The 21,800-nt window shown below is 32.4% G+C and overlaps 1 protein-coding gene across 1 annotated transcript in view; it reads left to right on the top strand.

Annotated features, from left to right (window-relative positions):
- Nucleotides 1–21,242, top strand: part of LOC129225236 (DNA topoisomerase I, mitochondrial-like) — a gene marked incomplete at its 5' end in the record, with an annotated part of 61,218 nt that extends 39,976 nt beyond the window's left edge. The window contains 8 exon segments of the mRNA XM_054859809.1: nucleotides 306–450; nucleotides 4,480–4,623; nucleotides 10,497–10,748; nucleotides 11,112–11,226; nucleotides 12,601–12,728; nucleotides 13,870–13,946; nucleotides 15,627–15,776; nucleotides 18,402–21,242. Coding sequence (XP_054715784.1) covers nucleotides 306–450; nucleotides 4,480–4,623; nucleotides 10,497–10,748; nucleotides 11,112–11,226; nucleotides 12,601–12,728; nucleotides 13,870–13,946; nucleotides 15,627–15,776; nucleotides 18,402–18,504 — 1,114 coding nt within the window.
- Between the last annotated feature and the right edge of the window lie 558 nt (nucleotides 21,243–21,800).

The following is a 21,800-nucleotide window of genomic DNA, read 5'->3' as shown; positions in this document are numbered from 1 at the left end:
ATGACTTTTGCCCATTTTAAAGTGTTTTTAAAGTGTTACACTCATTTTTTTTTAAAGTGTGCTATAATTTTTATTACAATCAGTTAGTGAAAGTTGTGTATGGTTACTTGTTAGTTTAATCCGATTTACTGTGGTTGCCTTAGTTCACTGGGTAACAAAAACTACCGAGAACCAGACCTTCCAAGCTTACTGAAAATACTGTTTTTAGTGTACCCAGTAAACTAAGGTGCAGATTCACACACAACAGAAAGTGTATTGGACTGAGTGAGTTGAGATTAGGCCTCTTATTTTCATGTTTTTTGCAGGGAAGCTAAAGTCCCGGAACCACCTCCTGGCCAGAAATGGAAGGAAATAAGACATGACAATACGGTCTCGTGGTTAGCGAGTTGGACGGAAAACATCCTAGGCTCAACTAAATACGTTATGTTGAACCCAAGCTCGAAGTTAAAAGTAATTTCTTACTTAAATTCAATTTTTATTGTCTATTAATGTATAGCAAAGATAATTTTGGTGAGTTTTTATATTTTCTAACAGTGATCAAAGTCATCCTATATTTCCTATAAATCCTGTACATAAACAAAAGATGCAATATTTTTGGTTCTTCAAGCACTGCTTTCCAAATTCCACAAAACATAACTATTCAATACTGCCGTTTTTTCATGTCGTGACTCGTGATGTGTTGTTTTGACCAGTGTATGTGTGTTCTGATGAGTGGCATAAGTTTATCGATGATGTAGATGTTTATGAAAATATGGCAAATAACATCATTAACAAATATTGGCATTTTTTTCTTCAAACTCAAAAATGTATATGTGAAACTGCATATTCTCATTTGAAAGAAGTTTGTTCTGACTTTTTCTCACTGCTGAACTTCTGCGGAAAGAGGCATTTCCATGAACAAGACAAGAGAATTGTGATAAAACCAATAAAACATGAGTTTGGGCACTAGTAATAAATGATTCGATAAATAGACAAAGCAGAAAATTTAGAAGTAAATAAAAAATGATTTTTTATTACAAAGCAGCTCGATCCAGAGGACGAAAGGAAGATAATCCTGAAGAAATGGGGAAAAAAAAAAAACTTTGAACTTAAATCTAATCCAAGATAAGCTAAAAGGCTTTAAAATAACCATTTCATTGACCTCGTCATCTGAGGAGGGGAACAGGAGATTGAAATTAGTTCTTAAATAGTAATGCATGACTGATATTTTCACCAGTAAAGCATTAATTGATGTTGAAATCAAGTAAAATTGTGCTAATCAAAAAGAAACAAACAGTCATGTTTAATTTGTTTGTATACAGAGACACAGAGCTGCCAACTACTATGATGCATTTGGCGTAAAAACTAAACATTTATGTGGCTTACCATGCAGTGTGCATTTCGAAGCAAAAACTACACATTTATCTGGCTTACTACGCAGTGCGCATTTTGCAGCATAAACTCGACCTTCGTTCTCGTGGGGAAATTGCAATCCTTTTGCATCAGTAAATGTTTTAATATTTTGGGCAGTTGAAAGTTAATTTAACACTTAATTACTGAAGATGAGTTCATTTTATCTTTTATTGTACTATTATATAATTATGAAATTATTTTTTATTATTTTTAGTATAGATGACAGAATTAAGCACATTCATCACAAGAAATTGTTTCCTTTGTTTGAGATAGAAATCCTTTTGCGTCTTATAAATATTTTGATATTTTGAGTAGTTGGTAGTTATTTTAACGTATGTTACCAAAAATTAGCATATTTTAATTTTTATTTCAATTGTAATTCACCTTTTGGAAACATCCCAACATAAAGCACTAACGTCGCACAAATTATTTTTTGTGTTTGATATTGCATCTTGTTAATATTTAATGTTTGGGACACTTGGCTTATTTTATGCATACTACGAAAGATTAGCTTTTTTTATCCTTTATTTTCACAACTACTGAAATAATGAACTTTTTAGAAACATGCTACAGTCAGCAATGAATATTTTGCACAAATTTGTTTCTTATGTTTTTATTTCTATCTTTTTGCATGTTGTAATTGTTTTAATATTTTTGCTGGTGGAAGTTATTTTAATCTGTGATTCCTTTAAATTAGCTTAGTTTTATTCAGATTATTATTTTTTTTTATAAGTAAATTAAAAAATAGGAAATGAATTAAAAATTAGGTTAAAATATTTTTCCTAAATTAGTATTTTAAAAGACCACAAAATATTATAATTTTCTTTTAATAGTTAAAAAAATAAATAATGTCCTTTTTTCTGTATCTATTTTATGTAGTATTTTCACTATCTCTTTAAACAACTTAAAGCAGATTGTTTTAATCATATGAGGCAGTGAGAAGCAAAGGGATGTAAGTGACAAAATTAAAACTTTGGAGATAACCAGTACAAATGGTAGGTGAACCTCTCCTCTGTCTTGAGGAAAGAGATAGGACTAGTAGTCCTGGTAGGTTCTGCTTTACAGCATGATTTAGAAAAACTTTCCAATGAAAATTAAAGAAAGAAAAAAAAGAAAATTAATTTGAATTTTGACATCTTGAATTCAAATTATGTTTTTCGCAATCACGAGTGTGTGTATGTAGGTGTGTGTGTTTGTGTGTGGGGGGTATGTGTGTTTGTGTGTAGGGGGTATGTGTATGTGTGTGGGGGGGGGGTATGTGTGTAGGCATATGTGTTTGTGTCTGTGTGCAGGCATGAATGTGTGGGGTAGTTGTGTGTATGTGTGTGTGTATTTTTTTGTGTGTAGGTGTGTGTGTGTGTGTGTGTGTAGTTGTGTATGTATGCGCGTGTGTGTAGGACATGGATGCAATCTGATGACGGCTTTCGCTATAGGAGCAGCATCGTGAGGAACCAGTCGACGGTGATGGTGCAGAGGGTGGCGGTGGGAAAATAAAATCAAAGGACATCAAAACAGTCAAATTAAAGCAATCGTGTTTGCTCAAAAAGAAACCTAAGGCCTTATCTTCAAATGTGTGTTACTCAAAACTTGAAAATGTCCACTTACATCCCTTTGCTTCTCACTGCCTCATATGAAAGTTGTAACCCCCCCCCCCTTAGTGGTAGAAGGTCAAGGGTGATAAGTAATTAAACAACAATAACTAGTAGATTACACATAAACACTTGAAACTATCTTTTTTCATTCAAATTTTTTCCCAAAATATTTTTATTATTGGTACTGCATGTTTCAACTCACAGATAGGTTACACATGTAGAATTGCACATTTTGAAAACGATAGGTTTCAGACTTTGACAAGAAGACAATTGAAAGGAATGCGAAGCAAGTGAATTACTACTGGACCAGCAGGTGAAGAGAAAGACCACAGCAACCTTAAGCTGTAGGTGAGCAGAGAGAAAGAGATGAGACCCCTTCAATTGAAAAGGAACATGCAATTTTTAAGTGGAGAAAAGAATTAGAAAGTGTTATCCTACTTTCTAGCGTTTTCACTCTTGGGGTTTAGCTGTTAAAATCTAATCAAATTGTGGCCAAAAGTGAAGAGTCCTTAATTGGTTTCTTTCTAGCTAATGATTACATGAAACCCTATTTTATGCACATAATAATCAGCTTCTTGGAAATGAGGAGTGTTAAAAATGTTATTCAGAGATGGAAAGTGTTTTAAAATTGTAAAAAAAAAATAAGTGGAAGTTTTTTTCTTATAATTTTAGTTTTATCTGCAAATAATTCAAAATTACATTTGTTAAATCATGCTTAAAACATTAAACTATCAATTCCTTTATTAAATCTAGCTTAATTATGAATTTTCTAACCATTCCAGTTATGATATTGCTCTGGCTATGACGACGCTTTGTTGACAGTCCCAAAGGTGACATGATAACGAGGTTTGACTGTACTCTGTACAGTTAAATTATGAGAAATTATCAGAAATTGGTTTTGAAAAAATTCTTTCCGAATAGTAAGACCTAATGAGGTTTTATTGGGAAAAAAAGGGATGTAAGTGGAAAAATTGAAAATTTTCAGATAACACCAGGACAGATGTTAGGTGAACCTCTCCTGTGTCTTGGGGCAAATGATAGTACAGTTGGCTCTCTGTTTAACGACGCTCTATTTGACGACGTCTTTTCACGGTCCCAGATGGCCCACTATAGTGTTAAAAGCATTCTATTTAAGAACAGTTTTTTGTGGTCCCTTGAAAGTCGTTAAACATAGAGTCAACTGTACTAATAGCCCTGGTAGGTGCTGTTATACAGCATGATTTAGAAAAACTTCTTAATGAAAGCCTAACTAAGATCTGTACTTAAAACGTGTTTTACTCGAGAAACTTGAAAATGTCCACTTTCATCTCTTTGCTTCTCACTGCCTTAAATGTTAAAGACAAATTTGCAAAGAATAGCCAACAATTCACCACTAATTTTTGCAAATGTGTGCTTTTAATGTTGTATTGCAACTTCTGTTACTTAGTTGCACAAAGGTTTTTTTTTTCTTATGTATTTTGTGCCTTCACTATATGCATTAAAATTTGCTCTACAGGGAGAGAAAGATTGGCAGAAGTATGAAACAGCAAGGAAACTAAAAGCTCATGCCGACAGAATTCGTGCAGAATACACCAGGGACTTTAAATCTAAAGAAATGAGAGTTCGACAAAGAGCAGTAGCACTCTACTTCATTGACAAGGTGAGATTTTTAGCTAACACTTTTTGAGTTGCCTTTTTGAAAAATATTCTCAATGTTTAGATCTATCTTTCTGTGGTTTGTATTCCTTTTGGTTCTTTTAAGGTTTCCACGGGTCCGTTTACAAAGGACTCCATGCCTGAAATAACTTAGAGCTCCCACCCCCAAAGTATAAATGCAGCCCTGCCTATTATATCTGTAGTGGCCTTGCTTGTGTAGTAATCATTAACTATGAATGATGAGGCCAATACTTAACAACATATAAGTTTAATAGTTATAATAATGCACAATTTGCAAAAACAAAATTGACTTTTCATAAACTCTGTAATATAAGGGATGTCCTTACCCAAGCTTCATCCCTAGCTAAACTAAACATATTACTTTTAGTAAGCCAGCAGTTTCGTGCTAATTAGCACTGTAAGTTGAGATTGATTTCAGTCTTGGTGGATCAGATACATTTTTTCAGTCATTGAGTTCAATGTAAGATTCTGCATCAAACTTAACAGTGAAAATTTTCTCTTTTGGGAGTCTATTTTGCTGAACTCTACGAGCTTCTAAAATTCAACAGGCTGCCCATTCACGAATGGGCAGCCTGTACTTTATAACTTAATTGCCCATTCATGGATGTGCTGTTCCAAGTCTGTCAGCATTTGTAATAAATTAAGTATTAGTTCATACGAAAACTTTCTTTGGTTTATGGGATCTATTTTGCACTTCAACTCAGTCGATAAATATCTAGTTGAAGTGGTTTTGAACAACTGCCAAGCCAATCTGCTCATAAAGGGTAACTTTTGATAGCAAACCAGATTGGAGCATAAAGGTTGATGACTTATATTGCAAGAATTATTAAATTTTCAGAAGGAGATTCCACTGAAACACACAAACGTAGAATTCGATTAGCACGCGTTAGCCGTAGAACATGAGACATTTTGCTAGGCTTTGACTCTTGCCAGAGCAGATTTTCGTGCTATTTTTCTCAATAATTTCTGAAGTGGTGGGGTAAAGTACTACTGAAGCAAAATAGCTACTCCAGCCCTGTCGGATACTTTGTATCTATCACATGTCCGTGAAAGCAAATTAAAGTCTACTGTATTGCTTGTAGTAGTAAATTTATGGATATAAGCGTTTGTAGTTTGAAGCTTCTAAAGGTCCCTCGAATTCATCCTTACTCTTCGTATCCGCGTATCCGATAGAAGAGATGTGATGAAGTAATGATACTGAAACTGTCTTCACATTCTTCTTGAGGCTGAAGCTGCAATTTCTCTCCTTCTCATGGTTTTTTTTTGGGGGGGGAGGAGAACAAATGTAGAAATGTAGTCCTTAATATCTTTGCATTTGTAAGATGAAGTGTCAAATAGTAATTCACTATCTTGGTAAAATGATTCTGATTATTTTCTTATTTATTTTTGGATAGGATTTCAAAAGATTGCTACTGCATTTCAAGAGGTAAATTTTTAGCATCTCTTTCAGTCATGGGTGCAAGACCTTCCGTCTCAGGACGGATTTCCGTCTTGACAAAATTTCCGAGACGGAGGTCGGGACGGAAAGAAATTCAATGACTTTCTTTTAATTTTTAATGAAAAAAGAAAAATTGAGTGTTTGAAAAATATGCTTTAATATTACTGGACCGTTGCATAACCACGAATTTACATCGACATTCTCTCGGTTTTCCGCCATGTGCTTGTTTTGTTTGCAACGTGCTTTTGGAGGAGTGGCTTTTCGGCTCGCGCCGTTTGACGTTTTTTAGGTATAGCTTTGTTATTTCCAACTCACTGCATTGCAAACCGAGGAGTTGCTCGCTATTCTCCCTGATTTTTCGAAGCAATCGGCTCTAATTGAAAATTTAGCTTTTTCTCATGCTATTTTCGATCATCATTTCGTTTTTTTTTTCATTTGAGGGGTTTTTTTTTGCAAACTTTACACGCATAAATGAAAATTATGTACGCTCTTAAAATGTCTTAAAAGTTGAATCTGCATCACCGATTGAAAGTGATTGCTGACAAGATGAAATATTTTCGCCACAGCAAAGGGCGTCCACATACCAGGTAAAACAGAAACTATCAAGGATTTTGAAAATTTTAATGAAAATGGGAATTTTGGAAATAATCGGGGGGGGGGGGGGATTTCAAGCTGGTTGGAAACACCGATGGGCAAACCGTTCCTGCATTTTTGACAGACTTGAGGAATCACTAAATTCTAATGTCATTGAATCGAACACTCGCTAGAATGGAAATACGGGTAGGGAAGGGGGGGAGAGAGAAAGGAAAGGAGAAAAATAACGGCAGCACGAGTTTGCGAAAAAACGCTGCTCTTGCAAAGAGGGTAATCTGTCCGCAAATTAACCTACGATACTGAGGTCTTAAACCGTTGATATCTTGGACAATCTAGGGGGGGGGGGGGGGGGGGGTACTCACGGGTTACAGTATAAAATATCAAAAACTGAATTGAAAATATTTTTGAAGCTAGGAGTGGTTCGATATTTCTCCACTGCAAACTCTTAAAAATTTAAAAGTCAAAAAGTTTTAGGCTGTCTCTGATGATGTAAAAGTGGGTTTTAAAAAAGAATCGAAGATTGGAGTTTTAAAAACACTAATTTAGGCAATCTTTGGTGAATTTATGAGAGATGGTTTTGGTGTTTTTACATGAAAATGTTTTGTAGCTGATGTATTAAAAACTATTTGAGGCTATACTTAAATGACTTAAGTTAAAAGGCATTTGCGACCCTCTCCCGAAAAGTTTGTAATTGAAGTCTTAAATCTTTTAGGCTGTCTTTGGCAATGTCAAGAGGGAGGCCTCTCTTTAGGCGAAATTCCGAAACTGGAGTCTTAAAAGCACAACTTTGGACCGTCTTGGGGTTCGGGGTTCTCCTTTCCCAAAAAATATTCAAAGCTGAAATATTCAGAACTCGACTTTAGGTAATCTTTGGAAGACTTAAGAAGAGGGAATTCGAAGGCTTTCTTTCAATACGTTTTAGAATTTAAATTCTAAAATCTTCGGTGATGAAAAGGGGAAACCGCAAATTTAAGTAAAATTTAGTGAACTTAGAGGAAAGAGTTCGGGGGGGGGGGGGGTCTCTCTCCCCGAAGTATTGAAATTCTATTTTGGCTATTTTTGAGTGAGTTAAGAGTTAGAGAATTCAGGGGTCTTTCTCGAAACATTTTCGAAATTGAAGTCTTAAAACTTTGGGTTGTCTTTGGCGATGTGTGGAAGGGAGTTGCTCTCTCAATAGAAAAATAAATCTTAAACAAAAACTTACACTGCGTTTAGTAAACACAATGAGAGGGGGGGGGGTATTCCGCACCCCCAGCCCGAAATATTTTAGTTTCTGAAATTTTAAGAGCTTTGGTTTGGGCTATCTTTGGATGACTTAAGGGGGAAGGGTGTAGGAAGATTTTTTCAAAAAGTTTCCAAAATTAAAGTATTAAAATTTTTAGGCGGTCATGAATCATGTTTATAGGTAAGAGGGGTACTATTCCTACAAAACAATTTAGAAACTGAAGCCTTAAAAATTGAAATTTAGGACATTTGTGGTGAACTCAGAGGAAAGGGTTCGGGAGTTCTCTTCCGAAAATTCTTTGATGCTGAAATATTTAAAGCGCCACTTTAGGCTATATTTGAGTGCCTTAAGAGGGATGTGATTTGGGAACCCTGCCTGGAGTTAGGATTCAGTTCCCCTATTTCTTTTTTTAATTAATGAATGTTGGAAAGGGTACCTTGTTTAAAAAATATATCTACTTCACTGAAGCGATTTTTTATTGCTAGTTTCACCACCTGTTATCCTATAACAGAATTCTTTTTCAAATGGAGACTGTGGGGGAATGATGACAGTTTATTATCATTAGTCGGTCTTACCCTTCCCCCACCTTTCCTTCTTTTCTAGTTTGTTGGCGCTACCTTGGGTAGACTTTCGAATCAGAACTGATTTATGATGCAAAAGTGAAAATCTTATGTCCTAAGCGATTTTATTGTTACAACAAAAATGTTTAGGATCGGCAAAAAACTAATGGTGGGGTGCTGCAAACGCTTTTATCCCTTACATTATCTAACATCGTCTAAAATTGGGTTTTTGAAACTTCAATTTCGAAATATTGCCGAAGGAGGGTTGCTGAACTCCATCCCTTCAATAGTGCATTCAAAAAGAGTATAAACGTTATGAAATTTAAATTAAAATTTCGTTTTTAATTCTTCAATTTTGGGAAAGCCCATAGCGTCTCCCCCCCCCTCTTTCTTTAATATTTTTTGAAGGTTGCCCAATATTGTGATTTTGGGACTATCAGTTTGAAATAATTGATGTAAGAGTCCCTGAACCTCTCCTTTCCCTGAACTTTACCAAAATGGCCTACTACAGCGTTTTTTGGACTTCAATTTGAAAAAATTTCTGGGGGAGAGCCCCCAGACCCCCCCCCCCCCCCTTTATTGCCGGATTTTAGATTTTTTAGAATTATGATGTCAAAACACTTAAATATTACAATTTTAAGGCTTAAAATTGAAATCAGATTCCAAAACTGCCATTGTTAAGATCTGCAACATTTATACATACAAATTTTTCCTTAAGCCCGCATGCGGGGGGGGGGGGCTGAAAATATTTTCCGTCTTGAACACATCACCAAACTTGCACCCATGCTTTCAGTAAGTAGGCAGGGAGTGTTTGACCTAATTCACACATTTCAGCCAATTCTAACACCTAAAATGGCAAGTGTGAATTTAAACCAGGTGCAAATTGAAATTTTCATCACTTGTTTTTGTAAACAAAGTAACATTTATTATTATTGCAAGCTTACATGGAACGTATCCTATTTGGGTAAGGAAATCAAATCTTCAAACTCAATCCGGAGGCAAAAAGACATATCAGAATGAAATAAAATTTCATACATGTTAGTTTGAGGCGATTTAGCACCTTTTTAATCCCCTGCCCCATAACATTTCCAAAAAAAAATTTTTTTTTGATCCACTCTTATGTACACTAGACTTGATATTCATTTGTAGATATTGCAAAATACTTCTCATGTTTAAGAATGCATGATTTTAATTTTAATTTTATTTTTTTATTTATCGTAGATAGCTATGATTATGAGGAAATTTATTTGCAAGAATTTATTCTAGGCTATTTGAAATTAATAATGTCTGAACTATCACAGTAAATTATTTCTCTGATTATTTATACCAAAGCCCATTTAGGTATTGTATTTTTTATAATAGTTAGTTTTTCAAACAATATTCTCTTATAGAAATCTCTATGTATGAGGAAATGAAATTACAAGATTTTACTATTAATTATTCAATTAGTTATGAGGAAATAAGGTACAAATATGAATATTAAACATTCCTTAACAATTAATTGATAAAATCTTCATGATTTTCCTAATATAAAATTGTTTTTCTTACAAATAAACCTGGTTTAAACCAAAAAATAAGTTTTTTTGGCGGGGGGGGGGGGGGTGTTACCAACCCTGCGTAACATTCCACACAGCGAGCAAAAATTTGAAGTGCAAGATGAGTGGACCAGCTTGGCATCATATAGATATTATATAAATACATTCTTAATATATTGCTTATAATCAAAGATATTTTCATATAGATGCTGTGGTTCTGGAGATCACCCTCCACATGTAAACAAGCATGCAACATTTGCTTTCTCTCTCTGTCTTCATAATATTAGCATAGCTATTCCTTAAGTCTTTGTTAAGTAATTTATATTAGGTCCTTTCATCATAATATTTTCTTGTCTATTCATGTATATTTGTCTGATAGTTTCAGAAAATTGCACACTGTCTTCAGAAAATTTTACTTGAGTCCACTTGCACCGCTGAATTACGTATAAATTTCAAAATATTTGAAAATCAAGAGTAATCAAAAGATCTTATCTTAATTTGTAGTTGGCTTTGAGAGCTGGAAACGAAAAAGATGAAGAGACTGCTGACACTGTTGGTTGTTGTTCACTCCGTGTGGAGCACATTACGCTGGATGATGAGAAGGATGGCCAAGAATATGTTGTGAGCTTTGATTTCTTGGGAAAAGATTCTATACGTTACGAAAACTCTGTAGCAGTGGAGAAAAAAGCGTACAAAAACCTTAAGCTCTTCATGGAAAACAAGCAGCCTGGCGATGACCTATTTGACAGATTAAATGTAAGTATATTTATATGCATATATATTTTTTAGTTTGATCAGCATGTTATGTTTTCTTAAAATTTTAGTTGCATTAAGTGTGTTAGATAACATTAAAACAATAGCTTATAATAGAAATGACAGTAAGTTAAAATTGTTAGACCACTTTTAATTTAGTAAAAATCATTTACTGTTTTACATTGTTAGATGAAAAGTTATCATGTTTGTGTAACATACGCTTGCTCTTCTATAAGAAGTGAAATGATTGTTCAGGTTTTTATTCTCAAGCATTCAAGTTTTTTGTTTTCATACGTTTTGCTTCAGAATATGCATATTTATACTATGCGTGTGTTAATGGTTTGTCTTTTCTATTTTAAAATATAGACAGGTATTCTAAACAAGTATCTTAATGACCTAATGGAAGGCCTAACAGCCAAGGTCTTCAGGACATATAATGCTTCCAAAACTCTACAAGAACAATTGGATCGTTTGACAGAAGGTATGTTTTAAAGGTTTCTTTCACGAAAAAATTGCATGATAACTTTATGGTGAAGGTTATCAGCAACATCATCTAACTTGATAGCTAACTTGAAAACAATATGGATACCAAGTGATGCGTGTTGAACAGTCAGACTTAAGAAAGAATGAGAAAACTTACTGTTAGTTTTTCTCATCAGAATGATGAAAAGTCTTTAATAAAAACCTCCAGGTAGCACCGGCTACTTTGAATATCCTGTCATTTTCTGGAGGGAAGAAAAAGGTCAAGTCGAATGATGTCTGTTCAGATCCCCGGCTCAAATAAAAACAGAAAAATTCCATTTTAAAAAAATGACCATGTAGTCTCTTAAAATATCCATTGGAATACAGAAATTAATTCTTAAATGGCAGATTTTCCAAAGCCGGTGTGACTTTTTACTGAGCACTTCATAGTATTTCTGATTGAGTGATTGATAGGTTATTTATTCATTTATTTTTCTGCTTTTAGATAATGTTTTTTAACGGATATGTCAGTGACTATTGGATGAAAAATTCAATTGCATATGATGAAGATAAAATTTCAGTGTTCGATTTAACTAAAAATACTTAGGACAGTTTTGTTTTATGTAAGTTAGGAAGTGCAATTCATTTTATTGTGAATTATACTCTTTAAATTCTTAGTCATTTGTTTTTTCATTTGAGTAACTGTTGATACATTTTTGCTTATTGTGTAAAAACAATCATTTAAAATTCTCAATATTTTGTATATTTGGTTGATTAATTTAGTGATTTTATCTTATTCCTAAAGAAGTAGCTCAAAGTATTGTAAAATTTATTTAAGCTTTAAGTTATGCATGCAATATATGAGACTTCTCACATCCAGAGACTGCAGTTTTGTTCTTATTAGAACTCTTCAGTCTGGAATAGTGAATAGCTGAGCTGGAGGCAAATGTCATCTCATTGAATTTGAGAGCGCCAACAAACTGGTAGATAAAATAAATTCATCTTAACAGCAATAGTCTGCAGCATGACGGTTTAGCTTAGGGGTGGTAACTTACTGCTTAAGTTATATTGTCCAAGTTTTGTGGTTCGATTAAATTGTGGCACATACCTTTTAAATATTGTGGTATATATCGAGATTTTAAAACATGAAGCACCTCGAAAAAACAGACTAAGACCCTAAAATAGCCACTCCCTTAAAAGATTTCAATGGCTGGTCTGCCCCTCATGGTGTCAAGCTTACTCATAATCTTTCTGCCTTGGCACAGTCCTTATTTTTTATCAAGCAAAGATTGTATGAAGTCTGCTGTGTTTGAAAACATTCACCATGAATTCTATTCTTTCCTCAGTAAGATTATGAGCTGCATGTGGTATAATGCTCTATTTTTATCTTCAGCGGACATGACTGTGCCAGAAAAACTTCTCGCCTATAACAGAGCCAACAGAGCAGTTGCAATCCTATGTAACCATCAGCGGGCTGTTCCCAAAGGATTTAATAAGAGTATGGAAAATCTCAAAGCTAAAGTAAGTTCTATATTGTATATAAGCATGTTGCTGCGACATACGTGTCAGATTCTTTAGAAACTTTATATCTTAGTTTGGACTATAGAAACTTGAAAACTGCTTGAATTTTAGCAAACTAATGTTTGTGCTGTACTTTCTGGTATACATTGAGCAGTTAAGCCTAATATTTTCATGCATTTCTCTGTGTTGATTTGGATTTATCTATTAGTGTCGGTGTATCTTTGCCCCGTGCAGTCTGTTCTTGTTTTTTCTTCTGCTGTCTGGTGTGTGTATTAGTTTGATACTTTATTAAATTGTGCAATATCTTTTCTTGATTTGTGTCAGTCTAGGAATTTTTAAATGTTATGAGAGTGCAGATTAATGTCAAATAGTTTTCTACGCATTAATTAAAAAAGGTGCTATCATACTCCCCTCAACAAATTTTATTCTTCCGAAGCAAATCAATGTGTGTCTTATTTTTACTTAATATTTATGTATGTAAATGTTACTCTGAATGACTGAAACCTGTAAATATTGACATTCTCCAATTCTGGTCTTTCACAGTAACACATGTTGCCCTCATTTATTGTTATAAATTTGTGAGTTCGCTCCAAGGTTTATAAATACAGTAAAGTCTTGAAAGTTCGAGGTTCGGTTTAATCCGAGTTTTCTTCATTTATATTTCAAGTTCAAGTCTTTAGCAGCTGAAAAATTGATTTTCATTAAAAATCTGAAAATTTAAATCTTTCGCTACTGTAAAATTAACTACGTACAGAAAATGAAAATGCCTTAAGAGGTTGGTTTCAACAACACTTCCAAGTGGCATGAAATATTCATGATTTTTGTAGGTTGTTTGAAAATTCTCTGTTGTGGATCAAATTTTTTGTTTCACTGTAATTACTTCACCAAAAGTTTAAGTGAATAAACTTCTGTTTTACAATTTGGTAATATCAATTCATGACATTTTCTAAGTTCAAATACAGCATGATTTTTTGAAAAAATCACTTTAAAATATAAATTTTCATCTTATTTATTTTAATTTCTTTTAAACATATGAAGCGATTTTCATATTTGTATTTATGTATTTAGTTTTCAAATTTATCTAAATTTGATTAGTAAAAAAAATATAAAACGACATGTACATGAGATTTTTTACTTTTAGATGGATGAAAAAGCTAATCAGATAAAAGAAATGAAGAAAGAAGTCAAGGCTGCTAAAAATAATTCTCGAGATAAAGCGTAAGTAACTATTCTTTCTACCTGTTTACTTTTGTCCGTAAAGATCAACCTTAAGTACTGGTTTCAACTACTTGGATTTTCTGACACATTTATGGATGAACCTAATGTTAGTGGTTTGATTATTAAATACCATGTTTAACTTGTAGAAAGCTATGTCATTAATTACTGAACACACAGCAGTCGCAGAACTCACTTTTAGTGATGAGACTCATGATATTAGATTCAAAGAAATCAAAATACTTTCAAGGACTCCCCATTATTACGCCAGATTAAACAGAGAAGCGATCGAAATTTTCAAACATCCCAACAATTTCAACAAAAAGGAAGAAGGAAAAGAGATCAACAAACTCTGGCATCTGCACTTAGACGGATTATCCCAAAAGATACTAAGCCAACCAGAAACAATGACGGACATCCAGCAGCCAATCCCCAACCAGAATGAAGAAAGCTCAAGTTTCAGCCAACCAGAAACAAAGACGAACATTCATCAGCCAATCCTGGCTCAAAACAAAGGGTGAGCTAGCTCTTCCCACATAAATATTGACAACGCTATGAAATCTGCATCAGTTGCTAGGATGTTGCTTCCCTGGAAGCTTCGACCACGTAAACACAGAAGATGATTGCCGAACATGCGGGTCAAAACAATTTGGTTAATAACAGCTCAGACCACGGCACAACACCCCAAAATCTCGTAACACCATCAAAAAGCTGAAATGTTTTCTACTGTGAATTTCTTTTTATGTGAATGTTGGTGAATAAAAAAAATATACAATGTGTGATTTTAAGTACTATACTGAAATTTCGACAAGGCTTTTGTCCCAAATGAAAACCTTAACACCATTACCATTAATGTTTACTTTAAAATTTAATTTATAGAAGGCAGTAGTAGTTGTGTATGTGTACTTTCAAACTAATTAATTAAACCATTGAGTTTTGGGGAAGAAATTTACCATATGCTTTAGATGTCCCATTAGTTTGCTGATATAAATTGAAGAACTCTTTTGGCTATTTGAGATATTCTACTCCATTACTGCTGATATGAAGTAAATAAAATATTTTATTTATTTATTCTGGGGCTATATCAACACTCAGGCTTGCATTCAAAAGGACATATCATGACGTTTTTCAAACAAAAAGGCACACATCCAAAATTAAAATGGTGATATCACCCTGATTTTTTTGCATGAAAATTTCTTACTCTGGAAAAAAAAAAGTCTGCTATCCCTTTGTGCTCAAATATATGTGAATAAAATATAATAAAACTATTTTGCTGTCAGTTTAGTTCGTTTTTTTCCCCCCACCTCCTGAACATTTTTGGAAAATGGATATGTTCCCTTTTGATAAATTAGTCCTTAATTATTTATCTAACAATATAATCAGCTATAGGAGAATTGTTTTAGTCCTGTTGATTTGTTTGGGTGAATGGGAGAAAAAAGGCTAAAAGTTTTAATATCAATAACAGGAAGCAAAGTCAAATGGAAAAAAAAAGTTTAAAAAAGTTAGGGGGGAATATTTTTTTATTACTGTGGCTGATTTGTTAATTCTAATGAGTTAAAAAAAAGAGCCAAGGTTTTCTAAATTTATTGAAAGTTTTCTTTTACAATTTTTTTGTTTATAATTTTCTACCAATATTAAATTTATAATTTATATATATATATATATACTAATTTTATTTATTAGAACCTACGAGAAGAAGAAAAAGAGACTTGCTCAACTGGAAGATCAATTAAAAAGGTTAGAAGTCCAAGCGACGGATAGAGAAGAAAACAAACAAATTGCACTAGGCACATCCAAGCTTAATTATTTGGATCCAAGGATTAGTGTTGCATGGTATGTTGTATTGTTTTACTTAATACAAACTTTCGGGTTAATTGTGCTAGAGTATTTTTATACGTTCTATGGATTTTATAGATTCTCTGTCTCACAAGACAAATGTGCTGTTCCCCCCACGCCATTATAGCAATGATAAACTTTTATTTACAATACTTTTTCACCGTGAAATCCTCCAAGAATAAACGATAAGTAAAAAAAAAAGAAAAAATCCAAATTTTGAACTAGCTGTGCATTTAAGTTGAGTAAATATCTCAATTTGTTCTGTAGTTATTTTAAGATTAAATTGACCCTTTAATCTTGACCCTTTCAATACCCAAGAGTACCATTTATCTGTACACCATTTCATATTCATGTGGAAAAAAAGGCTTACGCAATTTGAGCGCATTTCGTGTAATTGGGCAGCTATCTTCCAGCATCTGTCACTGGTTTGTCCTTTTTGTGACAATTTTCCCAATTATGCAGTTTGCAAAGCAGGGGCGGATCCAGAAATTTTTGTTGGGGGGGGGGGGGGTCAAGTTTCAGGTAGCTAGTGAAGTAGAAGAAAAAAAAAGCATAATGTGAACCTTCTTCCAAATGTAGGATATATTGCTATTGCATATCAATTAATATTTTTAGGACATTCTATTAACTTATCTATATATGTTTTCTAACAAAAACTATTATCGTGAAAAATAAAATAACAATTAATTAGTTGTATAGTATGCATTGTTACTATTTAAATTATAAAAATTTTGAAACAGTGAAATTAGATATTTTTACAGGGTTCGTACGGGTCATGGAAATCCTGGAAAGTCATGGAAAAAAAATAAGCAAATTTCAGACCTGGAAAAGTCATGGAAAATTGAAATTTTCAGTCTAAATCATGGAAATTTATTTTCAGTCATGGAAAAATGTTCTGGGAAAAGTAACAGTAGCTAAAAAGAGTATTAGAAATTTTGAGTGATTTAGTATTACACCATAAAGCTATTTAAATGGGAAAATTGAACGATCTCAGAAAACATTGCATCCAAGTTCGTTTCCATCACTTCTAAATCTTTATTTTAAAATTTATCAAAGGTTTTGGGCAATCTTTAATCTTGCGATAGAATACAGAAATAGGGGAATTCTAATGCTAAAAAACAGTAGTGCCCAATATACGGCCCGCAAAACTAATCCATGTGATCCACTGGTACGTTCAGTGTCATTATTCAAACGTGTTCTGGAATTTCTGAACCTATTAATTTAAATGCATTTGAAAATGTACAAATAAGTAAACAAGTACATTTAAATCAAAAGATTTATTTACTATGAAATGTTTTTATTTTTATTTTTTTTAAATAAATATCTGGTTTAGAAACATGAATTTACTAAAGAATGTGTCTTTATTTTAAAGAAGCAAAAAATTGTCAAGTTGGCACTAAAAAGCAACTTTTAAAGCAAATTTATTGAAACTTAGTAATGATTCATTCAACCTTTTCCCAAATCGTCATTTTGCCTGTTTATAAAAAAATAGTCGACATTTAAGCATCATTCACTGTAGTTTTACTTAACTTATATGATGAAAACAGATAAAAATTATTCAGTTTTTTAGGTGTACACTGATATTTTTTCAATCACGTAGTGGCATTCACATAAAAATTTTGCTAATGCTCATTTAAAAAAAAAATGTAAGTTTGATATTAAATAGTACTATTCTCTTCATGTAACAAGGTCATAAATTTTCATGAAGTCATGAAAAAGTCATGGAATTTTTTCATCTAAATAGAGTATGAACCCTGTTTTTATATTAAATGTTTCCAATGAAAACAAGAAATGCACAGCATTGTTGTATTAAAATTTTCTACAGCAACGTTAAAAGAAGTACAAAAATATGCAGCAAAATATTTCAGACACGCGTTTTCGAGCTTTCATTGTAAAAAAGAACTTTTACAATGCAAAAAAAAACTTATGGAGAGCATCCATTTAAATGCCAAGTTTTGCCTTCTTATGCGTGTTTGTACTCATTTTAAAAAGTGTTTTCCATCACAGGGGGGTCAGTTGACCCTTTGACCCTCCCCTGAATCCGCCCTTGGTGCAAAGCCTATTGAACTAAAATGCCAATGTATTTTTTATCATTCCTTGTTTCGGTGTTCCCCCCCCCCCCCCCCCCCGCCAAAAAAAAAAGTTTGAAACATAAGTTAATTGTTTTATTACAGATGTAATGCTGTAAAAAATTCTGTAATGACATTTTTTTTGTATATTTATTTATTTTATTTTCTATGTATTTAACTTTTTTTTACAACTTATATTACATATTTGTTGAGTTTATTAAAATAATTGAAATCAAAGTTCATAATAAAAAATGTTCCATGAAGCATCTGTCATCTGTATGCTATTTTACAAGGATTTTTTAGAACACTGAGATATATTTATTTTATATATTAAATTAGTCTATTTTGAACTAGAAATGCTAGATTAAAACTACACCTAAATTAAAATCCTTTAAAATCTCCCTTGAAACTTTAACTCATTCTCCTGTGTTTTTTTTTTTTTTTAATTAAAAAAAAAATTCCTTTCATGAGATTGGCAGGTCCGAGTTTATCCGGAACAAATTTGTTACTGTTTTACTTATTGTGTCTCTAAACTGACTTATTTATTTTTTAGGTGCAAAAAGTGGGACGTGCCTATCGAAAAGATCTACAACCGAACACAACGCGACAAATTTAGATGGGCCATCGAAATGGCCGGTCCAGACTACGAATTTTGATGCTCCTCAATCAGCCTCTAGTGTTACGAAGAACAGGCTGACATTTAGATAAATAAGGAAATAAAGTGTCTTGCCTTCATCATTCACATCATTCCATGTTGCAGCTTAGCTGCCTGTGACACGCATTTTGTATGGACTCATTTTTATCATGGAAAAGAGTGTGGACCTTGTAATCATATGTATGTTTTTAGAGGGATGATTAAAGAATGCAATGTCATGTTTCCAAGCTCATTGTTTTTCAGTAATGTAGTGTTTATTTATTTATTAGTGTCTATTATTTACCAAAGTGCTGTTAATTGTTCATTCTTTATTTTCTTTTGATATGGTTAATTTTTTAATGTGTGGGATATATGAAAAATGGCTATCTTATTTATTCTATAAATTATTTGTAAGTTTTTTTTTAGTCTGCAGGCATGAGCTCAAAGTGATTCATACAGAATAAATGTCTGGTTTTTGTAATAATTGAGTCCAAAGCAATACTTTCCACTAAACTGTTGCATATGCAAATCCAGGAATAAAGATGTAATTCTACACATACAGAAACATTTTGCATTTATGAGTGGCATTTTTTTTTTTACAGGAATGGAATAAGAATTTTTCTTTTCCATAGCAAAAACTTGCATATCTATTCTAATTAGCTACAAATTCAATCAAATATGTAAAAAGATTTCCTATACTGATGAATAGCTTGCATGTTTTTGCAAGGTACATATTTTAGTGACGAAAGAAAGAATGTGAATGATAAAAAGATAAAAAGTTACAATTAAAACAATGGCAAAATTGAATTTGTGTAGGCTGTCATTGAAAAGATTTTCTAAATTTTGCTAGATAGCTACCTCCTATCTTAGCACTGATTGTCTTGCATTTTTATTTTTGTCACTTATTTCTTTTATTCTATTTGCCTGATATGACTTTTGAAATATCTGTTTTACATTGTTATTTTGTGTGCTGAAATGCAATCACTATCACATTGATTGAAGTAGTTTTATTATTTATATTATTTTAAGTATATCAGAATCAGAATTATTTTTTAAAAATTGCATTCAAAATTTCAAATATATTTTTGAATCTGATTTTTTGCGTAGTGCTTCTCTTAAAATTTCAAATGTCTGGTTGTAAGAATTGTATCAAAATTTTGTTTTTTAAACAATGGCGCAAAGATTTCATAATTCTTTCTTTTGTAAGTATATTTGTGCTAAATAGAGGAATTTAGCACAAATAATTAGGAATTTAATTAAGAATAAGAAGATAATCTACCATGGTATATGCATCTCTTTAGTGCTTCATGAGCAGAAAATTGCTTCAATATTGCCTTATGAGATATTCCACAAAAATAAATAAATAAATAAAAATCAGTGCTTCCTTTCTTGATAGTTTTAAAAGTATTAATGAATTATTTAGTCTTCTAATATGGTATCCTAATGCCGTTGTCATATTCTATGAAGTTGTGTTTTGTGTATTATGCATAGCTATGTATATGCATGGAACCAGCAGATGTTCATTTTGGATTGAAATTTCTTAAACTAACAAATTAATCCCATTCTACTGAAACAAAACCAGTACTAAATTAAACTGTTCTAATCTTTCATTGCATGCAAGCTGTATATTTACTTAAAAATTTAAAAAAAAAAAGTTTTAGCAGTAAGGAAAAAAACAATCACTTTTGTTCAGTAAATGAATAAAATAACTTCATGTTATTTGTATAAGTTGAATGACATCAATATGTTTTGTGCATACAAAAAATTAGCCCAGTGCCCTTTTTTCAATGCCAAAAAATCAATTCCAAAGAAAGCTATAATTTAAATTGACATTAACTGAATGACGCTAAAACCTAGATTAACTCAAGTGATTGAGTTGTGACCAACAATGTTTTTTTTAACTATATTGTTAGTTTTAACAAATTGGTCAGTAAATGTCTCACAATTCGGGAAATTCAGTTTTTATTTAATAAGGCATAATACACTTGTCAACTGTATTGTTCTTTATGTTAAGATTTTTCTATCTGGAGATTTTTCTGTAATGTTAAACATAAGTGTGTAGTTAAAAAAAAACTCTATTAAACAATATTTTAATTTCACGTTTCAGCATTTTGAACTGAATAGCATTTTAAAGTACCAAATTATTTTGTCTTCCCAAAATTTACTCGTAGGTTTGCAAAAAAAAAATACAAGTGATGAAAAAGCATGGACACAACTTGTGTCTGTAGGTTAAAAAATGGCTTTTTCCCGGTGACATGAAAGTGTTAATAACTTGCCAAAAAAATTGATAAAATTTCAGTAACACAATATTGGTTAAAAGAGTTTCGGGTGATTAAAGATCTACTGTATGTTGAAATACATTAAGTTTTGATGTATAAACTGTTACGTATCTTAGAAGAAAAATTCTTGTTGCGCCTTTTGATTATGCATAGAAATTGTAATCTGTATGAATCAGCTTTAGCAAATGCTCTTTTCCTTCATTGCAAGCTGTTAATTGAGAATCAAAAATTATAAATGAATTTAATCTGCCTTTTTAAAAAAAACTTTTAGGCTCTACTTGAGTGCTCATTATATATACTTTCATCCTCCATTATTGTTGATTGTAATCATTTAATTATTTGTTTTATATTTATGCATGGATTGTTGTTTTTATCATACATTGTCTCTGAAATGTAATGGGAACTTGCATCAAGATTGTATAGTCATTTGTCCTACTTCACGAAAAATGAAAACATAATAAAAAAGTTGATTTATATCAAATGGCTTTCTGAAATAGCTATATTTAAATACAGTAAAGCCTTGTTCATACTTTTTTAGATGGACTGAGATTAAATAAATTTAAATGAAAGTGACACATAATTCGCAACTCCAGTGCTCGAATACGCTACCTTGCGGTGATTTACAAAACTGCTGAAAAAACTAAAACATTGCCACATTGCGTTCCACGTGTGTCTGTTGACATAAACACAGGCAGTTTGTTCTGAGTATTTATTAACGCAATCGATGTGTCTTAGATTGCTTTCAGCTACAGAAATTATTTCGTCCCTTAGTAGTATTCTCGAGCTTCTTAAAATAATGTTAGTTTTCCTTATTTCCTTCTAAAAAGTGAGTTGATTGAGAATTGGTGAAAGCATTAACACAAGAAACCTCTGCATTAACAAACTTGGATAACGTTATACCAAGTAAAAATTTTTATTGTTTTGTGTGAATTTGTAAGAATATGGGGGTTTTTTTTTTTTTTTTAATCTTAAATTAATTTAACTAACCATATTTTACAACAGCATTTAGTTGAAATGGACAGTATGCAAAATATTTTCT

This window comes from Uloborus diversus, chromosome 6 (assembly GCF_026930045.1).
Source record: "Uloborus diversus isolate 005 chromosome 6, Udiv.v.3.1, whole genome shotgun sequence".
Taxonomy (NCBI): Eukaryota; Metazoa; Arthropoda; class Arachnida; order Araneae; family Uloboridae; genus Uloborus; species Uloborus diversus.
Note: the sequence above shows the minus strand (reverse complement) of the source record. Positions and strands in the feature narration are given on the sequence as shown.